This window comes from Gymnoscopelus microlampas (genome assembly GCF_963454915.1).
Source record: "Gymnoscopelus microlampas genome assembly, chromosome: 9".
Taxonomy (NCBI): Eukaryota; Metazoa; Chordata; class Actinopteri; order Myctophiformes; family Myctophidae; genus Gymnoscopelus; species Gymnoscopelus microlampas.
The window spans coordinates 39,328,842-39,353,399 of record NC_139946.1 but is presented as its reverse complement, the minus strand read 5'-3'; the positions used below and the strand labels follow the sequence as shown (position 1 = coordinate 39,353,399).

Genomic DNA, 24,558 nt, shown 5'->3' with positions numbered 1-24,558 from the left:
CTGTATGCACGTACACTACTGTATATGTTCAAACAGGGCAGTTTTAAATATATCAAAAAAGCAAAGTGTTTTTCTTTAAAGCTACGATCAAGGATTTATTTTGATGAACAGTGTGTGTTAACACATAACTAACACATCTGCGGTGGTTGTATGTGGTCTCCCTACTCTTCCATTGAGACAATTAGACCCTGTTGAGGACCGTTGGCAATGTCAAAGTTCTTTGAAACTGATGGCGCACTGGACAAGATGCTCGCCATCCTTATTGTAGTTTGGACATCATTGCAATTAGCCTACCTCTCTCTGTAGGGCAAGGGATACAATGTACCTAAAACGTATGGATTGTAGCTTTAAGGGGAAAGGAAAAGTTATATGGGAGGGCAAATTTGAATCCAGCCTCCTCAGCTTACGTCCATCTATCTCTGTATTTATTTACTTTTTTGTTTTGTTTTCTGTAAATATGTCAGACCTGCCTAGACCAGAGCCACATTCAGATCAGTGTTTTTGTTTTACCGTTATGGGGTTCCAGATATGACCATCAGGGCAGGAGAGGGAACAATGCCTTTTTTTATTTTGCAATTTCTATATTGTACTGCTTCTGTTATGTTGGTTTATAATTGTTATATTTTGTAAAAAATAAATAAAAAAGAGACTTATTGAAATGAAAAAAATAATATTGAAATATTGAAAGGTATTTGCTCTTATTGGCAAACGCTTAAACAGCCATATACTTACTATAACCACTGGTAGCTGGTCTAATGAGGTGGTTTGTAGTGTACTTTGTGGGTACCGGTGGTGGTTGAATTTCTGCTAGGATTAAACTTTAATACCACGGTAAGTAGAGCCCTTTTAATATTCACCTCTTTAGTTTTCATGATGGTTATTCCACATTAAATTGTAAAAGTTATGTTAGGAAAGTTTATAATGGTAACGTTTTATTGATAATGTCAAAAGATGCAATGTGACCCATTTAGGAAAAAGTAATACAGCAGGATGTGAAAGGCACTGATATGAATCACAGTTGGATTGGGGGTAAGTCCCGGCGACATCCTAGCATCCTGGAGGGTTTACTTGTGCATAAAACTGCCTCATGCTAAGATAAGTGAGGCTCCTGACCTATGGGCCACATGGCTTGGGAGCTGTTGGTTCCCAAAGCTACTTACTTAAAATAGAAATGCCCTGTATCCCTTTTCTAAATCAGAGATTTGTGTCCTTTAATTATGTGTTTCCTTTGCTTAATGTTTTATGTAAAGCACATTGAATTGCCTTGTTGAAATGTGCTACGCAATTAAACTTGCCTTGCTATGCTTACAGAACACTGAGTTTTAAAACATTGCACAAGGAATTTGGTATTCTATGAATCATTATACAGTTTAACTGAGAGAAAAGCAATGTTGATCTGGCAATACTGGTTGGCTGGATGTGACATAACAACAACATGGGTAGGCTCTAATGATTTATATCAGGAAATGAGACTTGACATTTAACTCCTCCCTCTCTGTTCAAATAGATCACTGCAGCGGTACAACAGTACTGCAACTCAGGGTGTTCTGATAGCACTGTGTTGGTGGTCAGTTCGATGCGGGCTGAGCTATTCAACAATAGTTTACTGGGTAACTTTTAAGATCTTCTTCGCTCTCGCAGAGCCACATTGATTGTTGTTGTCTCTACACATCCAGCTGTCCCCCAAAGCCTGGGCCTCTTCCTTCCTGCACCTGAAAGTCTGGAGCTTCAGAATGGGCAGAGACTCTTTAATCCAAGTGGCTCTCTACATTGTCTGCTGCTCGACCGCTACCACAGGTGAAGGCTATGCTTTTGTTGCTGTGACTTGCAAATGCTCAAGCAAACATATGTCTTGTGTCTTTGTTTTGAGTGCATTTGCAGCAGCACTCTTTGTTTGGATAATAAAGTCTTTTATATCTGTTGGGGGATGTGAAAATATGCTATTTAATCTGTCATGAAAATGCACTCACTCTTTAGTATGTTGGACTGATAAAAATAATGTATTGTATGCTACATATTCCACCTTGGTAAAAATGTATTAGGAATCAGAGGAAGACCGGATTTCTCATTAAGTGTAATCAAAAACCCTTTCAATGCCTATAACTGATTTACTGCTGTAGTATGGAACATGCATGCTTAAGTTATGGATTATACTATGGTCCAAGGCGACCATAACAAACAAACAGCTGCAATATTAATAGTGATTCTGCTGTTTCCATGTTGTTGGTGTCAGTAACATCACTTTTCCTTTTTCTCTCTTTCCTCTCTGGCCTTTACAGAGTTGCTCCTGAGTCCAAGTCAACTTAACTGTATCTTCATCGCTTATGCCAACGTGACGTGTCACTGGACACCCGGGAAAGACTCTCCCCCTGACACTGTCTACACTTTTGAAAGCATGTAAGCATTATCAATCCTGCCATATTCTTGGTCCATGTAGTAAATAATGTTGTAAAAACAATCCAATATTTTGCCCCATTGGTGTGTCAGACTTTGAGCTTATTGAATATAATGTTAAGAAAATGACATTTCAAGCGACAGTGTGGTCCCTCCCTTGTTAAATGGTTTGTCTCAAAATGACATCCCAAGTAGCACTTTTTTGGGGGGGACAGTGACACAGTCAGTGATGAAGCATTAAATCGTCTTTGATCTCTATACTGCTGCTCTCATTTTGGACTAAAACCTGCTGCGCACAATACAATATGATATCTGCATATAATAAAGAGCACTGAAGAGCATTCTTCATCAATATGTAAGTTAGTTACAGTAGTGCATTTGACTCTTTCGTTGCCTTCCTTAACTGTGCTGTTATTTGTTGTTGTAGAAATTAGTACGATTTCTTTCTTGACTTGTTTGCGAGATGATTTGTAGCCTTCTTAGTTCTTATAGTTCGTATATAGTTATTAGTTATTAGTTAGTTATTCCTATAGTTCTTTGTAGACTTATTCTACAGCATCTACAGCTGCTATTTTACATTTTAGATTTCAGAATGCACTCCTGTTCAAACGGCCTGGCACACCAGCTGAGACTTGAGTGACAGGTACCTTGGACATGCCCAATTATTGATTTAACCAATTGAGACCTGAAGCCGATTCTACATGTCTCCTAAATCTCAACAGTTTTCTGAAAAACGTATGTTTCTATATCAGTGGTGCTCAACCTTTTTCATGTCAAGGACTCCCAAAATTATATGTATTTGGCCGCGGACCCCCATCAAAATATCTTGTTCCAGGGACCAAGGGAAGCAAAGATTTGAGTTGAAAATGTTCGCTTTAAAAATATATATATTCAAAGATTTACACACATTTTCAGGATTTTTCAAAAATAGCAGATCTACAAGCTCGTAGCGCGGCACTCGGTGCCGCGCTATGAGCTTGTATATCTGCTATTTTTGAATAGCCCAAAGTGTAAAATTATGCTTTTTAGCTCAAATCAAAAAATGACACAGTTCCAGGTCTTAATGGGTTAAAAAAGCTACTCCTACTGTACTTCTGCTTTTTTATGTTTAGTTTTTGTTGGTGTGTACGCAGCTTTAGAAGTACACAAACCAATGAAAGCCTCCTACAATCAAAGGGAAAGGGAAACCCTGTCACTAGTTATTATAATGCACTACACGCTACATGCATGTGCATTGTGCATGTGTCTCATTAACAGGTGTGATTTATGTTATTAGACAGTCCACACGTGATATACTGGATGAGATGTCTAACATCCTCCACCCCCCCTCCCCTCTTTCTCAGAAGTGAGGACAAGCGGAGATTGTGTGTTCACACCTCCGCCCCATGTCCCTTCCTCCTCTTACAGCCTCAGAACACATGTACGCACACACACACACACACGCACACACACACACACACACACACACACACACACACACACACACACACACACACACACACACACACACACACACACACACACACACACACACACACACACACACACACACACACACATAATATATATTCCGATACCGAACTGAACTGAATATACTGAAAATGTTTTTAACCCATTGAGACCTGAAGCCGAATCTACATGTCTCATAAATCTCAACAGTTTTCTGAAAAACGTATGTTTCTATATCAGTGGTGCTCAATCTTGTTCATGTCAAGGACCCCCAAAATTATATGTATTTGGCCGCGGACCCCCATCAAAATATTTTGTTCCAGGGACCCCCCAGAAGCAAAAATTTGAGTTAAAAATGTTCGCTTTAAAAATATATATATTCAAAGATTTGCACACATTTTCAGGAATTTTCAAAAATAGCAGAGAGTGCCGCGCTACGAGCTTGTAGATCTGCTATTTTTGAATAGCCCAAAGTGTGAAATAATGCTTTTTAGCTCAAATCTAAAAATGAGACAGTTCCAGGTCTCAATGGGTTAAAATATATATAAATACTTTGTCCTATAAAGTAGGCATATCTGAGACATTGAATAAGTCAACATTTGCTGATTGATTGATTGATTGAATGATTGATTGATTGATTGATTGATTGATTGAACACTTTAAAGTACAGTTATACAATAATGCTAAAAAGATAACACAAAAGGCCCTCAGGGCTTGTTTCCATTGTGGTCCTATGTATTCAATTCATCAAGACTTATAAAGACATACTATGCTATACAAGAAATCATGGGGGGGGTCAGTCTAGTCTGAAACCCTCAGTTAGAGTTGAAAAGTGTGTGGTTTAAAACCTTTATCCTTAACTCAGCTATTTCAGTTTGACTCAAAGCAACAAGATTTAAATCATTATTGTATTTAATACATGTTTCTGATGTTTTCTTCACTTCTGAGAAAGTGGGAGGGGGTAGCAGATGTTATGATTTCTCAGAAATCACATGTGCGCTGTCTGTCTAATATCATAAATCGCACCTGACAAGACTCACGTGCATGTTTAGTGTATTCTAAATTCTGCTCTTGTAAGTAATGTGATATCATGATATCATTTTTCTTACTTGAGTTTAAGTCTTTCTAGCCTTACAGTATATTCCACATGTTTATTAACTATTAACTCTATTAACTCGTTATCCACTCTGCTGATTCTTGGGCCATCTGTGCACAGAAAAGCACATAAACAGTAATCTGATCACTCACACATCAGTGAGATCAGAGTGAAGAGTATAAAAACAGGTGTGTGTCTGTGTGTGTGTGTGTGTGTGTGTGTGTGTGTGTGTGTGTGTGTGTGTGGGTGTGTGTGTGTGTGTGTGTGTGTGTGTGTGTGTGTGTGTGTGTGTGTGTGTGTGTGTGTGTGTGTGTGTGTGTGTGTGTGTGTGTGTGTGTGTGTGTGTGTGTGTGTGTGTGTGTGTGTGTGTGTGTGTGGGTGGGTGGGTGGGTGGGTGGGTGGTTGTGTGTGTGTGTGGTTGTGTGTGTGTGTGTGTGTGTGGTGGAAACAGAGCTAGACTTTCTAACCACCTGCTATAGCACCTTTGCAAGACATCAGACACATACTTTCCACAGATTACCATACACCCAAGGTGAGTTTGAAAACATGACAAACGACAAAAAACTCCCATACCTACTGGGAGAAACACTATAATGTGCGAACACAGCAGCAAGATTTGTGAACTGTTGCGATAGAAGAAGGTTAGCCAGTGGAATACAACCACCCTAAGGAAATGCTGCTATTTGTCCCAAAGTGACCGCAAAGGATTGCTGCTATTTTTCTCAAAAAGCATTATACCCTGTATATATAACATGTATATAACGACGCAGTGTGACAGCTCTGTTTAACACAATACTGTACCACCTCCAACTGTATATACTTTCCACATTTTCAGCAGTTTTTATTATATTTTGACGCTAGCTTTCGCAATGTAAACGTATGTTTTCTCATGCCGATAAATTTGAATTGAATTGAATTGAGTGGCCCTGTGTGACAGACGTCCAGACGCCTAATGTTTCTTTTTTACAGTTATCTTTATTAGGTTTTTCCATTTTTGGGGGGCAAATACACATACAGTGCAAACAAACAGAGGAAAGAAATTTGCATACACATACAGTACATACAGTATCTACATAAGGTAGAAAACTAAAACAAAATAATAACAATGATAAAGAAAGAAAAGAAAAGAAAAAAACAAACATAACCCAATTCTGTGTAACTGCTATTGAATAGGCATGATAGACTATATTTTCAAGTGGTCATCGAACATATTCTAAATTCAACAAATTGTCACCATGTACTGTATCAACAAATCTTACCCTTGAGAGGCAGATATTTATTTTAGTCCAGGTGGTTCCATTTGGTGATTTTCTGGGATCAGGTTTCCTGGTACGGGGAAGTCAATATTGGCTCAGAGCTTCTGCCTGAAGACCAAAAGCCAAATATCTCTCCCAGCCAAGGGAAATTCCCCTAAAGTGGCGTACATACTAGATGGAGATGGGGATTGGCGTACGTTGGGGGTGAGGAACTGGTACGTTCTTTACGTCAGTGCATTCAGTGCATTCATAGTTTGACAGGTTTCTTATGTGTGATTAGGGCCAAGAGGCTATTCATCCTCCAGAGGGAAGCAGAGAACGTACGTCAGGTTGAGCTCAGAGCTCCAACTGACGGATGACATAATCGACGGACAACCCCCCACCCCCCCTACCCTTTTTGGTCTCCCCCTCCGTTCCTTATGCTTACTTAAGGGTCTTACGTCGAGTGTGAATAGGGCTTTATAGGCTCAGTGGTGTATCCCCTTGTGAGGCAGTGTTAAGTTATTATAAATGGTAAATGGTGCATTTATATAGCACTTTTATACAAAGCGCTTTACATAGATTGTGCATTACATTCACCCATTCACACACACATTCATACACCGATGGCAGAGGAAACTATTCAAGGCACCAACCTGCTCATCGGGAGCAATTAGGGGTTCAGCGTCTTGCTCAAGGACACTTCGACACTAACTCTGGGGGAGCCCGGGATCGCACTGGGAACCGCGGCCACTCTACCCCTGAGCCACTGCCGCCCCATGTCACACATAATGATCTGAAGCTTGCACCAACTCTGACTACTTTTAAGTCCATGTTCGTCTATGTTCTCCACTGCTTTTATTTAAACATTTCAGCTTACACCTGGTTCTTTCTGCTATACAAATTTGTATTACATACACTTGCCTTGTCTTTGACTGAGTGATGTTTGTGTTCCCATCCAGGTGGTTACACATGCATGCTTAGCATTGCTTACTTTATGTACCCATTTGAATGTTTCAGGTATGGGCTCTCCACCAATCCTGCCTGCCATCGCGGCTTCAATTGTACAAAGGTGGCTCAGACACACTGCTCCGGGGAGATGCAAAGTCCTTACCGCCTGTACACCTTCACAGTAGTGGCCTACAGCTCTGGAGGAACAACCAGTCCACTCACCCTCTCTGTCAACGCAATGGATGCTGGTACGGCATTAAAAACACAGATTTAATAATGAATGAAGGGTTTTATTTCACATGCCATTCGGTAGACACGTATTTATCCAAAGTGTAAAAGTGCCTTCTGATATCCTGACTGGATACATTCCAATGCCTCCAGTCAGAACTGGAGTACCAGTTTGGGCAATACTCACTGTTTGCTGGCGCTAGTGTCTATCCTTATAGCAACTTACAGATACCCTTAATGCACAGTTTCTGACAAAAGGGTCAACTGGTGACTATATATAATGAGTGTACCTTTTCAACATTTTGGGGGAACAATCAAAAAATGCATATTTATAATTCATTACATAGAATCTAATTTGAACAGGTACAAATACTGATACAGTTACATTACAGTTCACTTAATATCAGATAACCCTTTTTTGATTTCCAGCAGCTTAGTAATTTATTCATATCTGACATTCACAAACAATCTTATTGTTTATAGTCATCCATACAGTATATTCACCTTTCTTCCCCATCTTTCAACAGTGAAGCTGCGTATGCCAGTCCTGACTGATCTGAGACCAATTAAAGACAAACCCGGTTGTCTGGAGTTGAAGTGGCACAAGCCTGAACATTTTGCTTTATCCAATGACATGATCTGTTCTGGCTCTTTGAACTATGAGCTACAATATAGCACAGCTGATCAGGTGTGGAAACATACTAACACTCATAGTATTTTCACAAATCATGCACTCCACAAATATGTTATAGTGTTCACCCTGGCTGGAACAGGCATGTAGGCATAGTTGAGGAGGTGGAGGATCTGTGCCCAGGTTGTTGTGACTGTGAGTATACTAAACTATGCTATTGTCCCACCAATATAATCCAAGGCCATGGTAAACTGATAGTTAACTTGAGTATACTCCACTATGCACATAAAAGTAAGAATGTTGTATACATATGCAGTATATTGTAGGCTATATTTGAAATGATCTAAGCAGACTTCACTTTTTCTTATAACTGATACAAGTTTTAGCCCCGCTGGGCTCAGGCTGTAAGAATGAAAATGTCAGTCAGTCTGTTGATCCATAACCAACACTTGGTCCCAAACAAGGTATTTCGAAAACTGCTGACTGGTAACCCCATGGCCTTAAGTGCAATCTTTAAGCCGAAATATCCACTTGCATGCAAGGTATATCTATCTAATGGACACATTGCCATGAGATTTGCTCAGTGTATCCATGCTCCCCGGAGGATGAACACTATTTGATTGACCATATGGCCTTATCGTCTAGCACCACCCTCAGGCCAAAAGGTCAACTTTTACCACATCTTAATCTAGTTGGAAGACATAGCCAGACAATCAGAGATCTATACCTACTGATATGTCTGGTGACATCTAAATTCAATGAATGGGCTCCGCTAGAAAATCGGCAAGAACTGCGTCTGACAAACCTTAAAAAACAATCCTGATACAGTCCCAATGTGAAGGACTGCCCTAAAGTCTTGGTTCTGCGAGACTGCGTCCCATTCATTGAATTCAGATGTCCCCACCCCAGATGTATCAGTCCTACTGTAATGATCTAGGTGACCTGATTTAGGCCTTTCCCTTTATTTCCCATTCAAGCTTTTGCTATTGTTTACAATATGTATTAATGCTTCAGTGAATATCTAACATACATCCCCAATTCTGGCTCTAATAATATTAGGAATTCTGATGGCAATTACCCCTTAAGATTCAGCATCTCGTGTTCTCATTTAGTTTTTGTTATTGATGCTGGCACTTGATGCTGGCACTCACCAAAATTCTAAGAGATGTGCGAGTGGGTCCCCTGATATAAAGGCATCCAACATGGTACCATAAGGGCCCTTAACAACACTAATGTTGAAATTAAATGTAAAAACTAAATTTTTACATGCAAGGTCATCCATCCCTTCCCATTCGATACTTACGCTGTAAAAACCTGGGTGTTAATTTAACTCTCTGGGAGTGTAAAGATTGACCTGTAAGGATTTGACGGTGTGCCCTCACTCTATTTCTCCTAGCCTGAGGTCCAGACAGTGTCTGGTCAACCGCCTCAGAAGTGTTCCGTGAGTGTTACTCAGCCTCTCCGTCTCGAAGCTCTGTGTTCTCTCAGTCCATTCACTCAGTACACAGTCAGACTGCGCCAGCGCTGCAAAAGCAGTATCTGGAGCGACTGGAGCCACCAGCTGTTGGGCTGCACAGGGATTGCAGGTGAGTGCTGGTACTGTGTGTGTGTGTGTGTGTGTGTGTGTGTGTGTGTGTGTGTGTGTGTGTGTGTGTGTGTGTGTGTGTGTGTGTGTGTGTGTGTGTGTGTGTGTGTGTGTGTGTGTGTGTGTGTGTGTGTGTGTGTGTGTGTGTGTGTGTGTGTGTGTGTGTGTGTGTGTGTGTGTCTGCATGCCGGTGCGCGTGCGTGTGTATATATTGTTGCAATGCTGATATAATTGTTCACATTCGGCTAAAAGAATTGCAATGCTATGTGCAGACTGTTGTGTTTAAAGGATGTGTTTTTTCTACAGTTACTTCCTCTTGGTGCATGACTTTGACTATAAAATTGTTACTACAGTATCTGCAGAACTTGCCACTAAACCATCCTATGCACATTCTTCCACTGAAGGTGGGGAGATTCTGAGTACTCCTCTGAGCTGGCTGTGTGATATCACTTTGTCACGATCCCTTGAACCTGTCATGGTCAGCTGGACCAAATTCTAACCATCAATTAGTCTATTTAGATTATCTGCATGATATCAACACGTAGAAAAACAGGTCATAAATACAATAAAATAAACATAATTTAAAAATAGTCATCTTTAATTCGCTGTAATTCTCAAAATCATTATCAAATGTTGTTTGTTCAGTTACTTTTGGATTTCTTCTCCAAAATATATAACAGAACATGACATTAAACAACCTTCATTCCAATTAATTGGTGTTAAAGGTTGCAGTAACGTTTTGTTTTTCTTTCAGCAGAGAGAGAGAGAGAGAGAGAGAGAGAGAGAGAGAGAGAGAGAGAGAGAGAGAGAGAGAGAGAGAGAGAGAGAGAGGATATTAGTTAACTGTCTGACTCACTGGTCATAGGAAAATTAAGGCCTGGAACAGATCAGTTCCTGTTTTGCAGATAAAAGTGATCCTTGTGGCATTCAGAGAGGGACATACTGTACTGTAGGAACATGCTGTCACTAGTGGGACACAATGTTCATCAGACTTGAATAGTGTCCTCAAAATTTACAGACTATTGTAAGATCTCACTTCGGTCACTTCCATGTTAAAATATTTCACAAGTAGACAAATATAAATAAATAAAAGTAGACCAAAAACATTAATAATGCTTTTTGGATTTTCACTAGCAACTGATTTCATTCCACTCAATTATTTCCTTGATTAATCCTGTAGTTGTTGTAGTGTAGCTATGCCTATCACCGTGGACTATGGATGCTTTCTTGTGGTCATGAATCATCCACCCTGTCATACACTTAGCAAAAGTATTAACATTCTCAACGGTTTCCACCTTATAGCGAAACAACTGTTTGGATTCCATATTGGATCAAGAGTATGAATATTGAATGATGTGTTTCTGCGACTTGTATGTTTGTTGTTATGTTGTTTTTGAGAGACTATTAATAAAAGAAAAGTGTATTTGTGTATCATTTCATATGACTCCAGCCCCCACCACTGCCCCACAACTCTGGCGAACAATACAACCCACAGACGCCACTCACCAGAGACAAGTGACTCTACTGTGGAAGGTGAGAAAAATATTGGAAAATGTTGCTTGGCTGACTAGACAAAACACAACAATTTTGCCTCATTTGCGGGTGTGCTACCTTTATTAAGTTCTTATTCTAGTTCTTTGATCATACCAAGTGACCAAAGTCTAATCTCTGTGTTAATTTCCTCAATGATGTTATTTCCCATCTAGCCTCCCCTCAAGAGTCAGGCAGCTTGTACAAGCCTGTGGTTTAATGTGTCTTGCTTCTCTGAGGGATCCAACAATGTATTGAATGCTGGAAAGTGCCTGAATGTGACAGAAACTTTCTGTCATCTGACTCTGCCTATGAAACGCTCTTCCTGCTCCCTGACCATGACCAATTCAATTGGCTCCTCCCCCCCAGCCTGGTTCACGCTCCCAGCTCCCACTGATACAGGTTTGCCCAGCGAGGTCTCACTGATGAAGTTTTGAATCGCTATGTAACATAATATCACAGCTTATTTATATTTCATTTATTTTATTTTGTATTAATGTTATTTATATTTTCTATTTACAATTAATTTAGCAATTAAGTGATGATCATCTAACCAAAATCACAGGGTTAGAGTGTTGCTGCATCTTAGCTCGGCTGACAGTATTCTTTCACTCCATATTCAGATTTAAATCGGACAGTGTCTAAAGACACCAAGTACAGTTTCAGTAAAGTAGGTCAAAATATAGTTTTACCAGCTATGTGTGTCATTTGTATAGTATTACCTTTATTTTCTCTTTCAGTGTTGGGAAATGTGCAAAAGGTCAGTGTGACAGCGTTGAATGACACCTGCCTCGAAGTTAGATGGTCGGCACACCGATATCCCTCAAATACCGGCTTCCTAGTGGAGTGGATGTCAGCATTGGAAACAGATGATAATAATATACAATGGGAGAGACTCAGCACTGAGGCCAGGAGCATCAACATTAATGGCAAGCATACGGTTTACTCTTTTTCTTATTTCTATTTTTTTATCAGATGACACCAGGGGCTTATTAACCATGACAAGTGACTTCTTAAAGGGGCATATGTCAATTCATTTCCATAATGTATAGGCTAAATGAATTATTCATATTCATAGAGAGAAACATTTTCAATATTGCCTCAGCCAGAAACAACAAAGATCAGTTTCCCTTTCCTCTTATCTGTGGCTCCACACTGATACACTGATCCTTGTTTAATTACATAAAAACAGCAAGGCTTCTTCTAAACTTTCTGTACTGGATCCTATAACATTTACAAAATATAGTACTCCTTTCGACGTAAAAGTTCAGACAAAGTTTATCTAAGGCCTAACTCCAGTCGAGCATGTAATGGCTGCTTAACATCTTGGCGTCAGAAATGTTAGTGTCTGGGTTTTGACTATGTTTTTGTGGGGAGAGAACTGTAAATGTTGCTGATTGGAGGCTGTAGGCTATAAGAACAACAGTGGAATTATTAGAATGTCACTTGACAAATAAAATGCTTTTCACTGTCATTCCAGATGTGCTGCCAGAAGTGTGCTATAATGTGAATGTAATGCCAGAATTTGGCAATGAAAGTGGTGAGGCCAGAACTATACAAGCATACACCAAACAAGGAGGTAACTTTTCTAATTATGATCAATAGGCCCCAAAATGTCCTTCAAGGTTTAGTGTGCAGAAATTATAAATAATAAAATGTTTATGCTACACAAGCTAGCAGTGGTGGAAAGTAACTAAGTACATTTACTTAAGTACTGTACTTAAGTACAATTTTGAGGTATTTGTACTTTACTTGAGTATTTCCAATTTCCAATACTTTTACTTCTACTCCACTACATCTCAGAGGCAAATATTGTACTTTTACTCCACTACATTCACTTGAAAACTTTAGTTACTAGTTACTTTTCAGATATAAACTATGATATAATGAGACATACATTAACCACTTTAGCCCTATTTTATACACAGGCTATTTGAAAATAGCCGATCTACAAGCTCACAACGCGTCGCATCGCGACGCGTTGTGAGCTTGTAGATCGGCTATTTTCAAATATTTAGTACTTTTACTTTTGGTACTTTAAGTACATTTTGATGCCAATACTTTTGTACTTTTACTCAAGTAAATGTTTAATTCTGGACTTTTACTTGTAACAGAGTATTTTTATATTGCAGTATTGGTACGTTTACTTAAGTAAAGATTTTGAGTACTTTTTCCACCACTGCAAGCTAGGCAAGGCAGGCAAAGTTTATTTGTAGTGCAATTCAACAACAAGGCAATTCAAACTGTTTTACACAAAACATGAAGCATAAGACATTAATGTAAAAGAAACATAAAAGGACATATATTTAAAATATATATAAAACAATAAAAAACTATTAGAAATTATATTAAAATGTCTAAAATATATATGTTTTAAAACAACAAGGTTGAAACACAAGAGAGGCACACGTAGGCCTAATAGTAAAAAGACATCTACATCAACAATGAATATATGAATGAATACAATTCTATCAACAATGACAATATGAAAGAATATACACAGTCTATCAACAGTTATTCTTAAGGAGCTTATACTGAAACGATATTATTTCTATCTCACTTACGCTACATTATTTTGTCATGGTTATTGTTCTGTCTCACCTTCCCTCTTCCTCCTTTCCCCCCTTTCTGGCCCTCCAGTGCCCTCTACTGGCCCGAAGGTGAGGGTAAAGGAGCAGAGCAGTAGTGCAGTTGTCCTTGAGTGGGAGCCTGTACCTCTAAAAGAGCAACATGGCTTCATCACCCAATACAGTGTCTACTGTGTGGAGGAGGACAACACAACACGTAAGTATAGACTAACATAACAAAAACACGCTGGAGCACACGTATGCATGTGCGTGTGTCTGTGGTGCTAAGTGACTGTTATCATATTGATTATTACAAAGAATTTGCTTTCTTTTATTTCCTTAGTTGGTGTGGGAGGTTGATATGTAGTTGAAACTGTATTTGTATGTACCCCACCTGAGTGCAAAGTTAATCCTCTTCAGAATCTAGAATGATGTTTACTGTTCTTTTACCAGACAAATGTATGGTCAATTGGTCATTCAAGTTTCTTTACCCATGTTCATCTTTTGGTATCAGCTATCTTTTGCAATTTGGCTTTAAAAACAGATGAAAGAAAAATAAATGTTCTGATTAGATTAATGCGGCTAGATAACAGTAATAGGGTAGTGGTGTGTATACTGTGTTGTGTGACATTGAAGTGACATCAAAGCAGGTGGAAGGGCATTTTCATGAAAGATTCCATACAATTTCACAAAACATGCTTACAACTTTACAGTCTTATAACCACTTAAACTATATAATATACTTAATTGACCGGTGTCCCCCAAGGCTCTATACTTGGTCCCCTTTTTTTCCCCCTCCACCAAATCTCTTCGCTGAAAGTAGTCAATCTACAAGCTAATAAATATGCTATTTTTGCAGAATGTTTTCCTAGGATAGGGATACTAGGGTTCATGTGCTTAAACATAAGCCCTATTTATTTCATCCGAACATTTAAGTCCAGTTCAGCTAGAATCTGTAACGAATGTCTCATATCTCTCCACACACTGGATTTCAAAACTATGGGTACATTAGGTGGACATAATGTTCTGCTGTGTTCATCACTTGAAGTGTGCAGGAAACCTAGAAGGTTTCAAAACTCCATAATGTGTGTTGCTGTTGGGTGCAGATGAGGTGCGGACTCCGGTGCCACCCATTAAGCTGCACTGTGGTGTGACTGGTCTGTCTGGAGTCCATAAGATCTATGTGACGGCTCACACCGTGGCAGGAGAGGGACACGCCGGGCCGTCACTCTTGGTCACTGTTGGTAAGTAGCAACATAGCGATATATCTGAACGTAACCCATTAAGACCTGAGACCGATTCTATAAATACCTTCTAAATCAGTAGTTCTCCAATCTGGGAACCCATCGCCAAATGAAAAGGAAAAACAGCGCCCTCTGCTGTTTTTACTATCTCAGTTGGGTCTGGGAGGAAGTCGAGGTAGCACCCGTGCACAAGGAAACCGGGGTTTTGGTCTGCCTTCAGCCTTTCACTTCCGGTGGTGCGACTATGTTTTCTTTCCCACTAACAATATTTCTACACAGAACACTAACACCACTTCTCCCAGAGAACATGGATCGTTTTGGTTATACGCCCACTTGATGAAAGAGCAAGTTAAAATGTGAATATCTTTCCGTGGTTTTGTCTGCTCCGAGGACGCTATTGTTAAATGAGTTTCGGTTTGTTTCGAGTGGGGACGGATCGGCGGACACGTAAATCCCGGCCACTACATTTGATTGGGTAAAGCGCGGCCTGCTTCCTGATCTGAAGGCACGCCCACTTGTAGGCCAGTGCGTACGCGATATGACGAACCCCCCCACAGATTCAAACGCAGAGCAGAATCTGTTCTTGAGAGATTAGTAGTTCTCAAACGTTTTCGTAATTCAAAATGATTCAAGATTTTTCAAACACTTTCACAATTTTTCAAAAATATAAAAAAATAGCACAAGCTCGTGTGACGCGCTGTGAGCTTGTATATCTGCTATTTTTGAATAGCCAATGCTAAATTAAATGACACAGATGCTTTCCCGGTCTTAATGGGTTGCAAATATACATGCTGTATTGTTAGCTTTTTATTTCAAACAAGGTTACAATGTGTGTGTGTGTGTGTGTGTGTGTGTGTGTGTGTGTGTGTGTGTGTGTGTGTGTGTGTGTGTGTGTGTGTGTGTGTGTGTGTGTGTGTGCGTGCGTGCGTGCGTGCGTGCGTGCGTGCGTGCGTGCGTGCGTGCGTGCGTGCGTGCGTGCGTGCGTGCGTGCGTGCGTGCGTGCGTGCGTGCGTGCGTGCGTGCGTGTGTGTGTGTGTGTCTGTGTGTGTGTGTGTGTGTGTTTGTTTGACAGAAGATGATTATTCAGACGGAACCATCATATTTTGTGTCATCCCTGTTGTGCCCACGCTGTTGGGCCTCTTGACCATAATTTGTTTCAGACAGAGGTAAGAGAATGTCATTTACAGCATTTTGAGAGTCTGCATCCCTATAACACCAAGCATGATCTGTAATATCAGTACAGAGCTGTAGACATTGTATTTTATTGTATTTGTTGCTGTTCAACCAAGTAATGTTTGTTGGGCATTCAAATTATTCGTCAGCAGTGCCCTGCTTCTCATCAATACAGTTAAACACTAATTTACACCTGGAAGCTGTTGGCCATTGTGCAGGTTGACTGGAGGACTTGAGGATTATGTGTTTTACATGCTGTACCATAGTCCCTACTGATAATGCACAGTTTCATATCACACATGATACAAGGACAATAAACCATATTCACACGGTGGACATTTTGTTCTTACTTCATACTCAGGGGTGGGGTTTATGGTCAATAGAACAGTGCAAAGTCACAGCACAAGCTATATTGTGCCATGGCCAATAGAGTTTATCACTTACAAAATAAGCATTCAAGATTCCCTCTTTTTTAGCTAGTGTATGTCATTTGAGCAGTGTGGCATACAGTATGGTTCCATCCATACCGCTGCAATACTCCAATTTAATATGAGGAAGTTATACCACACACAATGAGAATGAGATGCATGAGATACATGAATGGTGGTGAAGAACCTACATTCCTGTGGTTGGAAATGGTCATATTGTGCAAAATCTTATTTTTGGGTGGAAGGTATTCCATACCTTCTACCTGATATAGCTCTATTTCTTTCTAATGCCATTGTCCTAAAATTCATAACATGGGGTGACATGGTATACTGATCGAGAAAAGGAGTCCAGGCTGTGTGAACTTGACCAGGCCAGTTTGAACTGCTAATGTCCTCCTATCTTATCTGGCCTCCTGCTCTGCAGGGCAGGTTTTGCAGGAGGATTAGGACCAGACGGATACAAGTGCAATATTGAATGTATATGCTACTACCCTCAGTGTACACAATTTAGCAACTGCAAATATTATTCATTTTCCCATATCAGCCATACAGTATCTTCTTTACCTTTATATTTTTTGTTAACTGTCCATGTAAATATTTAGGGGTTCAAGACCAAAGGGCTGAAACCAGACTGTAAATACTGGTAGAAATATAGGGTCTGCACTCGGCACAATGGATCATGCTCCCAAACTGTATTTAATTAGTTTCCACCAAAATCATGGTGGTAACTAATTAAATACACATTGGGAGCATGACCCAGTGTGCAGATATTAAATGTGTTCTTATGTCCAGGATTTTGAATGTGTGTGCTTTGTGAACTTTTTGCTATGATTAAAAGCCTTTATATTTAGAAAAAACAGAAAATCTAGTTGGAGGCAACCGCATATTTTGTTTGCCGCAAGGAATGCTAACAACACTAGAAGTCTGTTATTACGTATGATAGACGTTAGAACAAAGTTTAAAATGGCTTACAGTTGTTAGGGTACCTAAAGAACAGTAGAGATGTCTCTAGAAAGAGCAAAACCATTGGTGAAGCAAAACCATTAACTAAAATGTGTCTCTGTCCTCAGGATAAAACAAAATATCTGGCCGACTGTCCCTGACCCTGCATTAGGCAGCTTGTCTACCTGGATGTCTAACAACATTAAAGAACACAATTTCAGAAGACTGGAATATGGAGATTGTTAAAACTACCTACAGACCCACCACTGCAGAGACTAGGGGCTCTATCTTTGGCCAAAGTGGCTAAACCCACTATTTGGGGAAGCCATTGCCTTTAAGAGAAAACTGCGCAAGCCATTACCCCCAGTGCAATCTTACGCTCTCTCCCTCAATGCCCATGGAAGAGCGACGTTGCCTTGGAATACATAGAATTATCACTCACACATTGCTGCGCCCAGCCCGACTCCCGACATGTCCATTGCAGGCGCGTGCTCTACCAAACGAATTTGGCATAGTGGGTAGTTTTAGAATATGCTATGCGCTTTCCCAAACTTGTGTGGCCAACGGGTACACCTCCAGGCGCAAATAACGGAGTCGGCATAATGTATAGCGGGTAGTGCGGCCGTAAGATACCGTTTATTAGGGACAGTGCCAGCTGCCGTGTGCGTAATTCACGGGTAGCGGGTAGTGCCAAGGGGTAATTGGCACTATACCAACGGAAAATAGGGCCTGAAGGGTTTAAATCCCCAGCAGTGTGTCGGGCTATGTTCGCAGGAAGCCGTTTGGGGTGGGAGAACTCTGTCGCTGCACTGGCGCCGGGTGCCTGTTCAGTGGGTGGGGAACTAAGGAGCTAAGGAGTATAGCGTTTTCCTCTCCCTGCGAAACGCATCGAACATTTGTTTATGTGACCAGTAGTCCTCACTCAATGGTAAATAGTGTACCTGATTATTATGTTATTCTAATGGTTAGAATAACATAAAGCAGGTATTTACCTTGGGCTAGAATCTAACCAAGTAGTCTTCTGGGTTCTGTGAGTTTATTGAGAAATGAAAATGAAACTAAATGTGAGCTCGTAAATCCACATGACTTGAAAAGTCCTTTGCCCGAGGGCAGCTCATTTTGTATTTGTGAACCTTCACTACTGTCCTGTATATAACCAGGTACAAGAGGCCAGTGTTTGACTTGCTCAGTGAGTAATCCATGATGTCATACCAATATACAGCTCCAGAGAGAGAGAGAGAGAGAGAGAGAGAGAGAGAGAGAGAGAGAGAGAGAGAGAGAGCGAGAGAGAGAGAGAGAGAGAGAAGGAATTGGAATAGATGGAAGGAAAGGGAAGCTGTGACAGTTTCCATAGTTTACAGTGAGATTTTCTGTGCATCAAGACACAGTTCCTGGTTCAGAATTCATAACACTGCTTGAAATAAAGCTCATATTGTTCATAATGTAATGCTTATACAAACATTATATGAATCCAACGACTGTCCCATTCATTGTCCATGGAGCGGCTCCAGGTTATGCAGCTTTACAGCATCACTGACTGCAATATTAATTGCTTTCTAGCTTTGGCAGGAAGTTGGTCATGTTCACAAATACTGTAATGAGCTGTCCGTGGCTAAAATAATGTCATATGTGAATTCTTCATTGAATGGTGCCCATTGTTAATGCTTGTTCACTGATTTCTTGATAGATAGCACACATTTCAGTAGCAGGACAAATTCATAATCTGAACATAAACTACACAGTTGTTCCATTACTGAACACATGCATATTTTTTTTTACTATTGTGAAAGAGATGAAAATACAGTACATGGCAGTTGGACATACATTCAAAATGTTCCTCGATTCTAGACATGTTTTTTTTTCTGAACAGAGGCACAATTTCATTTTTTTCGCTTTAAAGTAGAAGACATCGATCAGTAGGCTACACATAATTATGTGATGTATGCACCATTGTGTGGCTTGACTTGACTGGCTTGAATACTGTCAAGTTAATCAGGTTAGGATCTTTAAGAGTATTCATGTTTACATCTGAACAAAAGAAAGCTGAAATGTTTTGTTTTATTGTTGACAATATGATTATAAACGTGGGATATAAGAAAAATGGAAGTACTAGAGGAGCAACTGTTCTCCCACTTTTCAATTTGTAATAGGACAAAGGAAATTAATTTAATACACCGTAAATTATACAGATTTGTACATAAATTGCATCACAAGTCTGAAATGTGTATGAAGTGTAATGCTGATCTTTATTCATGTAAATATATAAATATGTAAATCCTGTAAATATATAGATAAATATTGGAAAAACCATGACATGCAGGTATAAGTGTATGATTAAGGTATTCTGTAAGATTAGGTCTCTATTCTTAGACTATATTGGTACTAAACTGGCAGCTATTGTGTTGAAGGGGTTGTTGGATCAGCTAGGAAATCATAGGCGTGCTAACAAGTAACTGGTTTACTATGGGGCTGCATGGACTACAATATAAGTGTTTTAGGTATTAATGATGCTGTATTGCAGTGGTTCTCAGAGTGTGGTCCTGACCCCTGGGGGTCCCCGGACCCCACCAGTAAAGTGTAGATGTTACCAGCAAAATGACGAGTAGTTTAAACACTTATGCCCTATTTATTTTTTCGTCAATTATAACGCACAAAAACACATGGCTGTTGTGAACAGATCACTTTGTTTGAAGAATGTTGACAAATATTCTCCCAGGGTCCCTGGGTGCAACATATTTTCAGATGGGCGTATGCGACCAAATACATATCAATCTGGGGGTCCTTGACATGAAAATGAGAACCACTGTTGTATTGTATTGGAATGAGACTTGGAAGCTGTCTCTGATGGGGGTGATTCCCCCTCTCTTGTTCATCTGTATGATCTTGTAGGCATCCCCTTTCTTCTTTCCTTTTTATGTCACTATTTGATTTGTTGGTTCAACTGTGTGTATGATGATGCTGTCTTTGATGGGGATGTGATATCCCGCTATGTTTGTTTAATGCACAACATAGCCTTCCCCTTTGAAACTGCTTGGTCTGTTTTGTATTTGTTTGTATACCAGAAAGTTCAATAAAGATATTGATCATAAATACAAAATTAAACGTTTTTAATGGAAATGTTGTAAGCTCATTGGGCGGGGTAGTGGGGTGCAGTATTTTATTATGCTGGAGGTGCTGGAAAGTTTATGAACGCTTTAGCATTTTCAGACTAAATACCATGCATACATTTTGAAATATGGCAGGCAGTCTTTATCTATAATAAAGTTGAAGTTGTCTTTGTGCATGTCTGTCTTTTTTTAATCTTTTATGCACACCCTTCCTATTGGACTGAAAATTTGCATAGTGACTTGCAAATGAGGGGAAGTTCATGGGCAGGTCAAAACCATGCCTGCATAAATGCCATGCCCCCCCTAAAACATCATGCACACCCCTCTAAAACAGCATGCCCACAGCCCAGATCGGACTGGACTGAAACTTTGCTTAGCGGTGTGAGGTGAAAAGCAGGTCAAAACCTATGCATGCCCCACTGAAACACTATGGATGCCCCTTTAAAACAGCCCACACGTCCCCAGGTCAGACTGGGCTGAAATTGTCTATAGCTGTGTGTTAGGATCTGGGCAAGGTCATGGCTAGCCCAAAATCCAGGCAATACCCCCAAACACCACGCCAAGTCCATGCCAAAACCCAGCCCCCATCCCCTAAAATGCAACACCCACATAAAATAGCCCAAATATGGCATGCCATAGAGCAGTGGTTCTCAACTTTTTCAGGCCGCAACCCCCCAAAATAATCATATTTGAGTTGAGGCATTACATTCAGTGGCGTGCACAGACATTTTGAGGGGCAGGTGCTCAAGAAAAAAAAAGGGCACCTTGCCAAAAATAGCCGATCTACAAGCCCACAACGCCTCGCAGCGCGAGGTGTTGTGGGCTTAAAGTTCTCCTCAGAAAAGGGATGCTAGGTTTCGAGTGGTTATGGTAAAAAGAAAAATCATATCACATAAAGATTTGGCGGACCCCCTGTAGTAACTCTGAGGACCCCCTGGGGTCCCAGACCCCCTGTTGAAGACCCCTGCTGTAAACTGAAAGGGCACTTCTGGTCAAGAGGGCAAAGGGCAGGTGCTCTAGCACCACCTGTGCACGTCCCTGATTACATTTAGTTTGACTCGGTTCCATAGATAAATATTGTGAAAATAGCCGATCTACAAGCTCACAACACCTCGCGTTGAGAGGTGTTGTACATCTGCAAACAATTTCTGCCTCTTTCTTTTATTATTTGACAATTTGGCAAAAAATATGTTTTTATAGTATAGTTTGTTGGCATGCCCAGGTCATGCGCAACTTTTCTATCGACATCATCCTATTCTCCAACCATCATAGATCATATTAGGTTATATTTCACCCCTTATATTCTGCCCAAGAATTATGATCTATCATCTACAGTATATCTGTGTATGTAGCCTTAACTTCCAGTCACCCTGCTTTACTCATAATCAGCATGTTGGATGTTCCTGCAGTAGAAATGACGACAATCTGTAAATGCTCTCTCCAGATGGCAAAACCACCAACATTCCCAATGCAGAAGTTTCAAGTAAATAACTTCATTATATTATTTGGTACATCTGTAAGTCAGTAAATCTGAATTTACAAAAAACCCAAGGGAGACGCGCGCTGTACATTCTTCACTAGCCACAATGGAAACTGTACTGCTTCATCCGCATACATGTGTGATATTTCATTTGCTGAAGGATCAATAATATATTTATTATAACACCAGTATAACAAGATGTTGAAATAAAACAATGCAGGCCCCCAATTACCATACCAGATTTCAATTTTCATTTAGAATGTATTATGATTACCTGCTTATATAGCACACACACACACACACACACACACACACACACACACACACACACACACACACACACACACACACACACACACACACACACACACACACACACACACACACACACACACACACACACACACACACACACACACACACACAGAGTGAGAGAGAAGAAAAATCATTCCAGTCTGAAATAAGCTTTTTATTGCTATAAACAACCAGAAGGGGGCAATGAGTTCTCACTTTTAAATGTATTCTGTGTCAGGAGTGAAATGTCCTCAACTGATGAACTATTATATTAAGATAATAAGACTAGCTAATAATAAGGTAGCTATATTTTCTGTGCTATATGCATAGCCCAGGTATTCGGGCAGCTGTTGTTTGTGTTGATTACACTTCCCTGCTGTGTCCTTATTCGTGCTGTGACCTTTTGTATAACTATAATCCAATCAGGTAACTTTTTTTCTTCAATGTTTGTAGGCAAAATCTGTGCAGAATGACAAATCACACTTAAGAGACATAACATTGAGTTAAGGGATAGCCAAATAATCTATATCATGCTGATGCTGAAACAGCCGGATCCTGGCAGCCTGAGGCAATGCACTTTTGGCTTGGAGTCATGCTGGTGTTAAGTCATGCTAATTCTACAGTCCCAGCAGGACTTGTAAAAGTCTTTTTGCTTGTGCAAGGCTAGAAGTTTTGTCCTCCCTGTAGTTTTAATGTATCTACAGTTGGGCCCATGGTGATCAGCGTGGTGCCACCTCTTTGTGCACTCACTCTACTGCAGAGTTCAGATTAATGTCAGTAATGGTACATTTAGAGCCTGTTTAGTTTTATTAGTCGAGCCCCAGACTATCAGTAAGGCTCAGATTGTCAGTCAGAATGGGGTCCCATTTTGGGACTGAATGAATCCTATGTGAGGATGAAGAATAAATTAGGTTTATCCTGTCTCGACAAGGGCTAAATTGGAGAGCAGTTTTCAAGAGAGGTTATAAACTGCTCAGCCTTTATGACTTTAATCATGGAGAGAAGAAGTGCCCAGAGTGAGGATATCTATGACAGTCACAGTATTTATGACAGGAACAAGTCCAGGCGGTTAACCAAGCAAACAAAATTAAATGTCATTCCTTAATTTGTAGCCAGACTCACTGCAGATAGCTTAAAGCTTATTTAGTGCCAGAAATTCAGAATTGTAAGTTTATTTTGCTTGTTTTGTTTTACTTGTTTAGGCTATATGACTTTATCTCGTTTCACAAATATAACTTTATTTAATAATTGTATTTCAAAACGTATATTTTATCATTTTAATATAGCTAATGGTGCAGTACAAAGTGGCCTAAATTATAAATGGATTTGTCCTTTTATTTATCATCGTTGCGTGTACAAGGTCCAAGCAGGGTCAGATAAGATAAAGTCTGATTAAAAATCAGGCTTCACAGTTAGAAATCTGATACTTCTCTCATAGATGGAGATCCGTAAGTTCTGCTGATCATGGAACGCACTTTGAGCTTGTAGATCGGCTATTTTCGGTGAGGGAGGGGTTCATCTTACCCCTGCTCACTTTGCTAGGGTGGGATGACTCAGAGTAGAGGACAGAGTACAGCAACTTGCAATGGGCCTGGTCTGCAAGATACACCACACCACAAAGACACCCACATACCTGTCAAACTACTTCAAAAACGTCAATGGCGTCCACAAACACAACACCAGAGGGAGCTCCACAAATCACGCTCAACCCAGATTTGGCTCAAACAAGGGGTTAAATTCGTCCTACTGCTATGCTACCAAGATGTGGAATGCCCTACCAACAGTGATAAAAAAAAGTGTGAATCCTTATAGTTCTCTCCTTCAAAACCGCCCTAAAAGAGCACTTACAGGTGGCTGCAATTTGGAACTGGCCCCTGTAAAGAAGAATCAAGCTTATCACCAGAAATAACCCCCCACCCCCACCACAACTGTTTTGATTGATTTAATGATTGATTATATCATTCCATAGTATAATATTGTTTGTCATTAAATGTTTTGATGAATTGAATACACAGAAACAAGCCATAGTGCTTTCTTGGGTTTATCCTTTATTAGCATCCTTTTGTATAGAACTGCACTTTCTGTGCTTTTTTTTTTTTACAAACTGTGTATTAAGTATCCAATCAATCAAGCGGCACACACACACACACACACACACACACACACACACACACACACACACACACACACACACACACACACACACACACACACACACACACAC

At 40.1% G+C, this 24,558-nt stretch overlaps 1 protein-coding gene across 1 annotated transcript; it reads left to right on the top strand.

Moving 5' to 3' along the window:
- Positions 1-1,542: 1,542 nt before the first annotated feature.
- LOC311051526 (interleukin-31 receptor subunit alpha-like) lies at positions 1,543-17,586 on the top strand (the record flags this gene model as incomplete). Its single annotated transcript, XM_084066103.1, has 10 exons — positions 1,543-1,797; positions 2,280-2,397; positions 7,195-7,373; positions 7,881-8,041; positions 9,381-9,570; positions 11,020-11,102; positions 11,276-11,501; positions 13,740-13,883; positions 14,773-14,910; positions 17,582-17,586. The coding sequence occupies exons 1-10, from the start codon at positions 1,734-1,736 to the stop codon at positions 17,584-17,586; spliced, it is 1,308 nt and encodes a 435-aa protein (XP_083922229.1). The 5' UTR covers positions 1,543-1,733.
- Between the last annotated feature and the right edge of the window lie 6,972 nt (positions 17,587-24,558).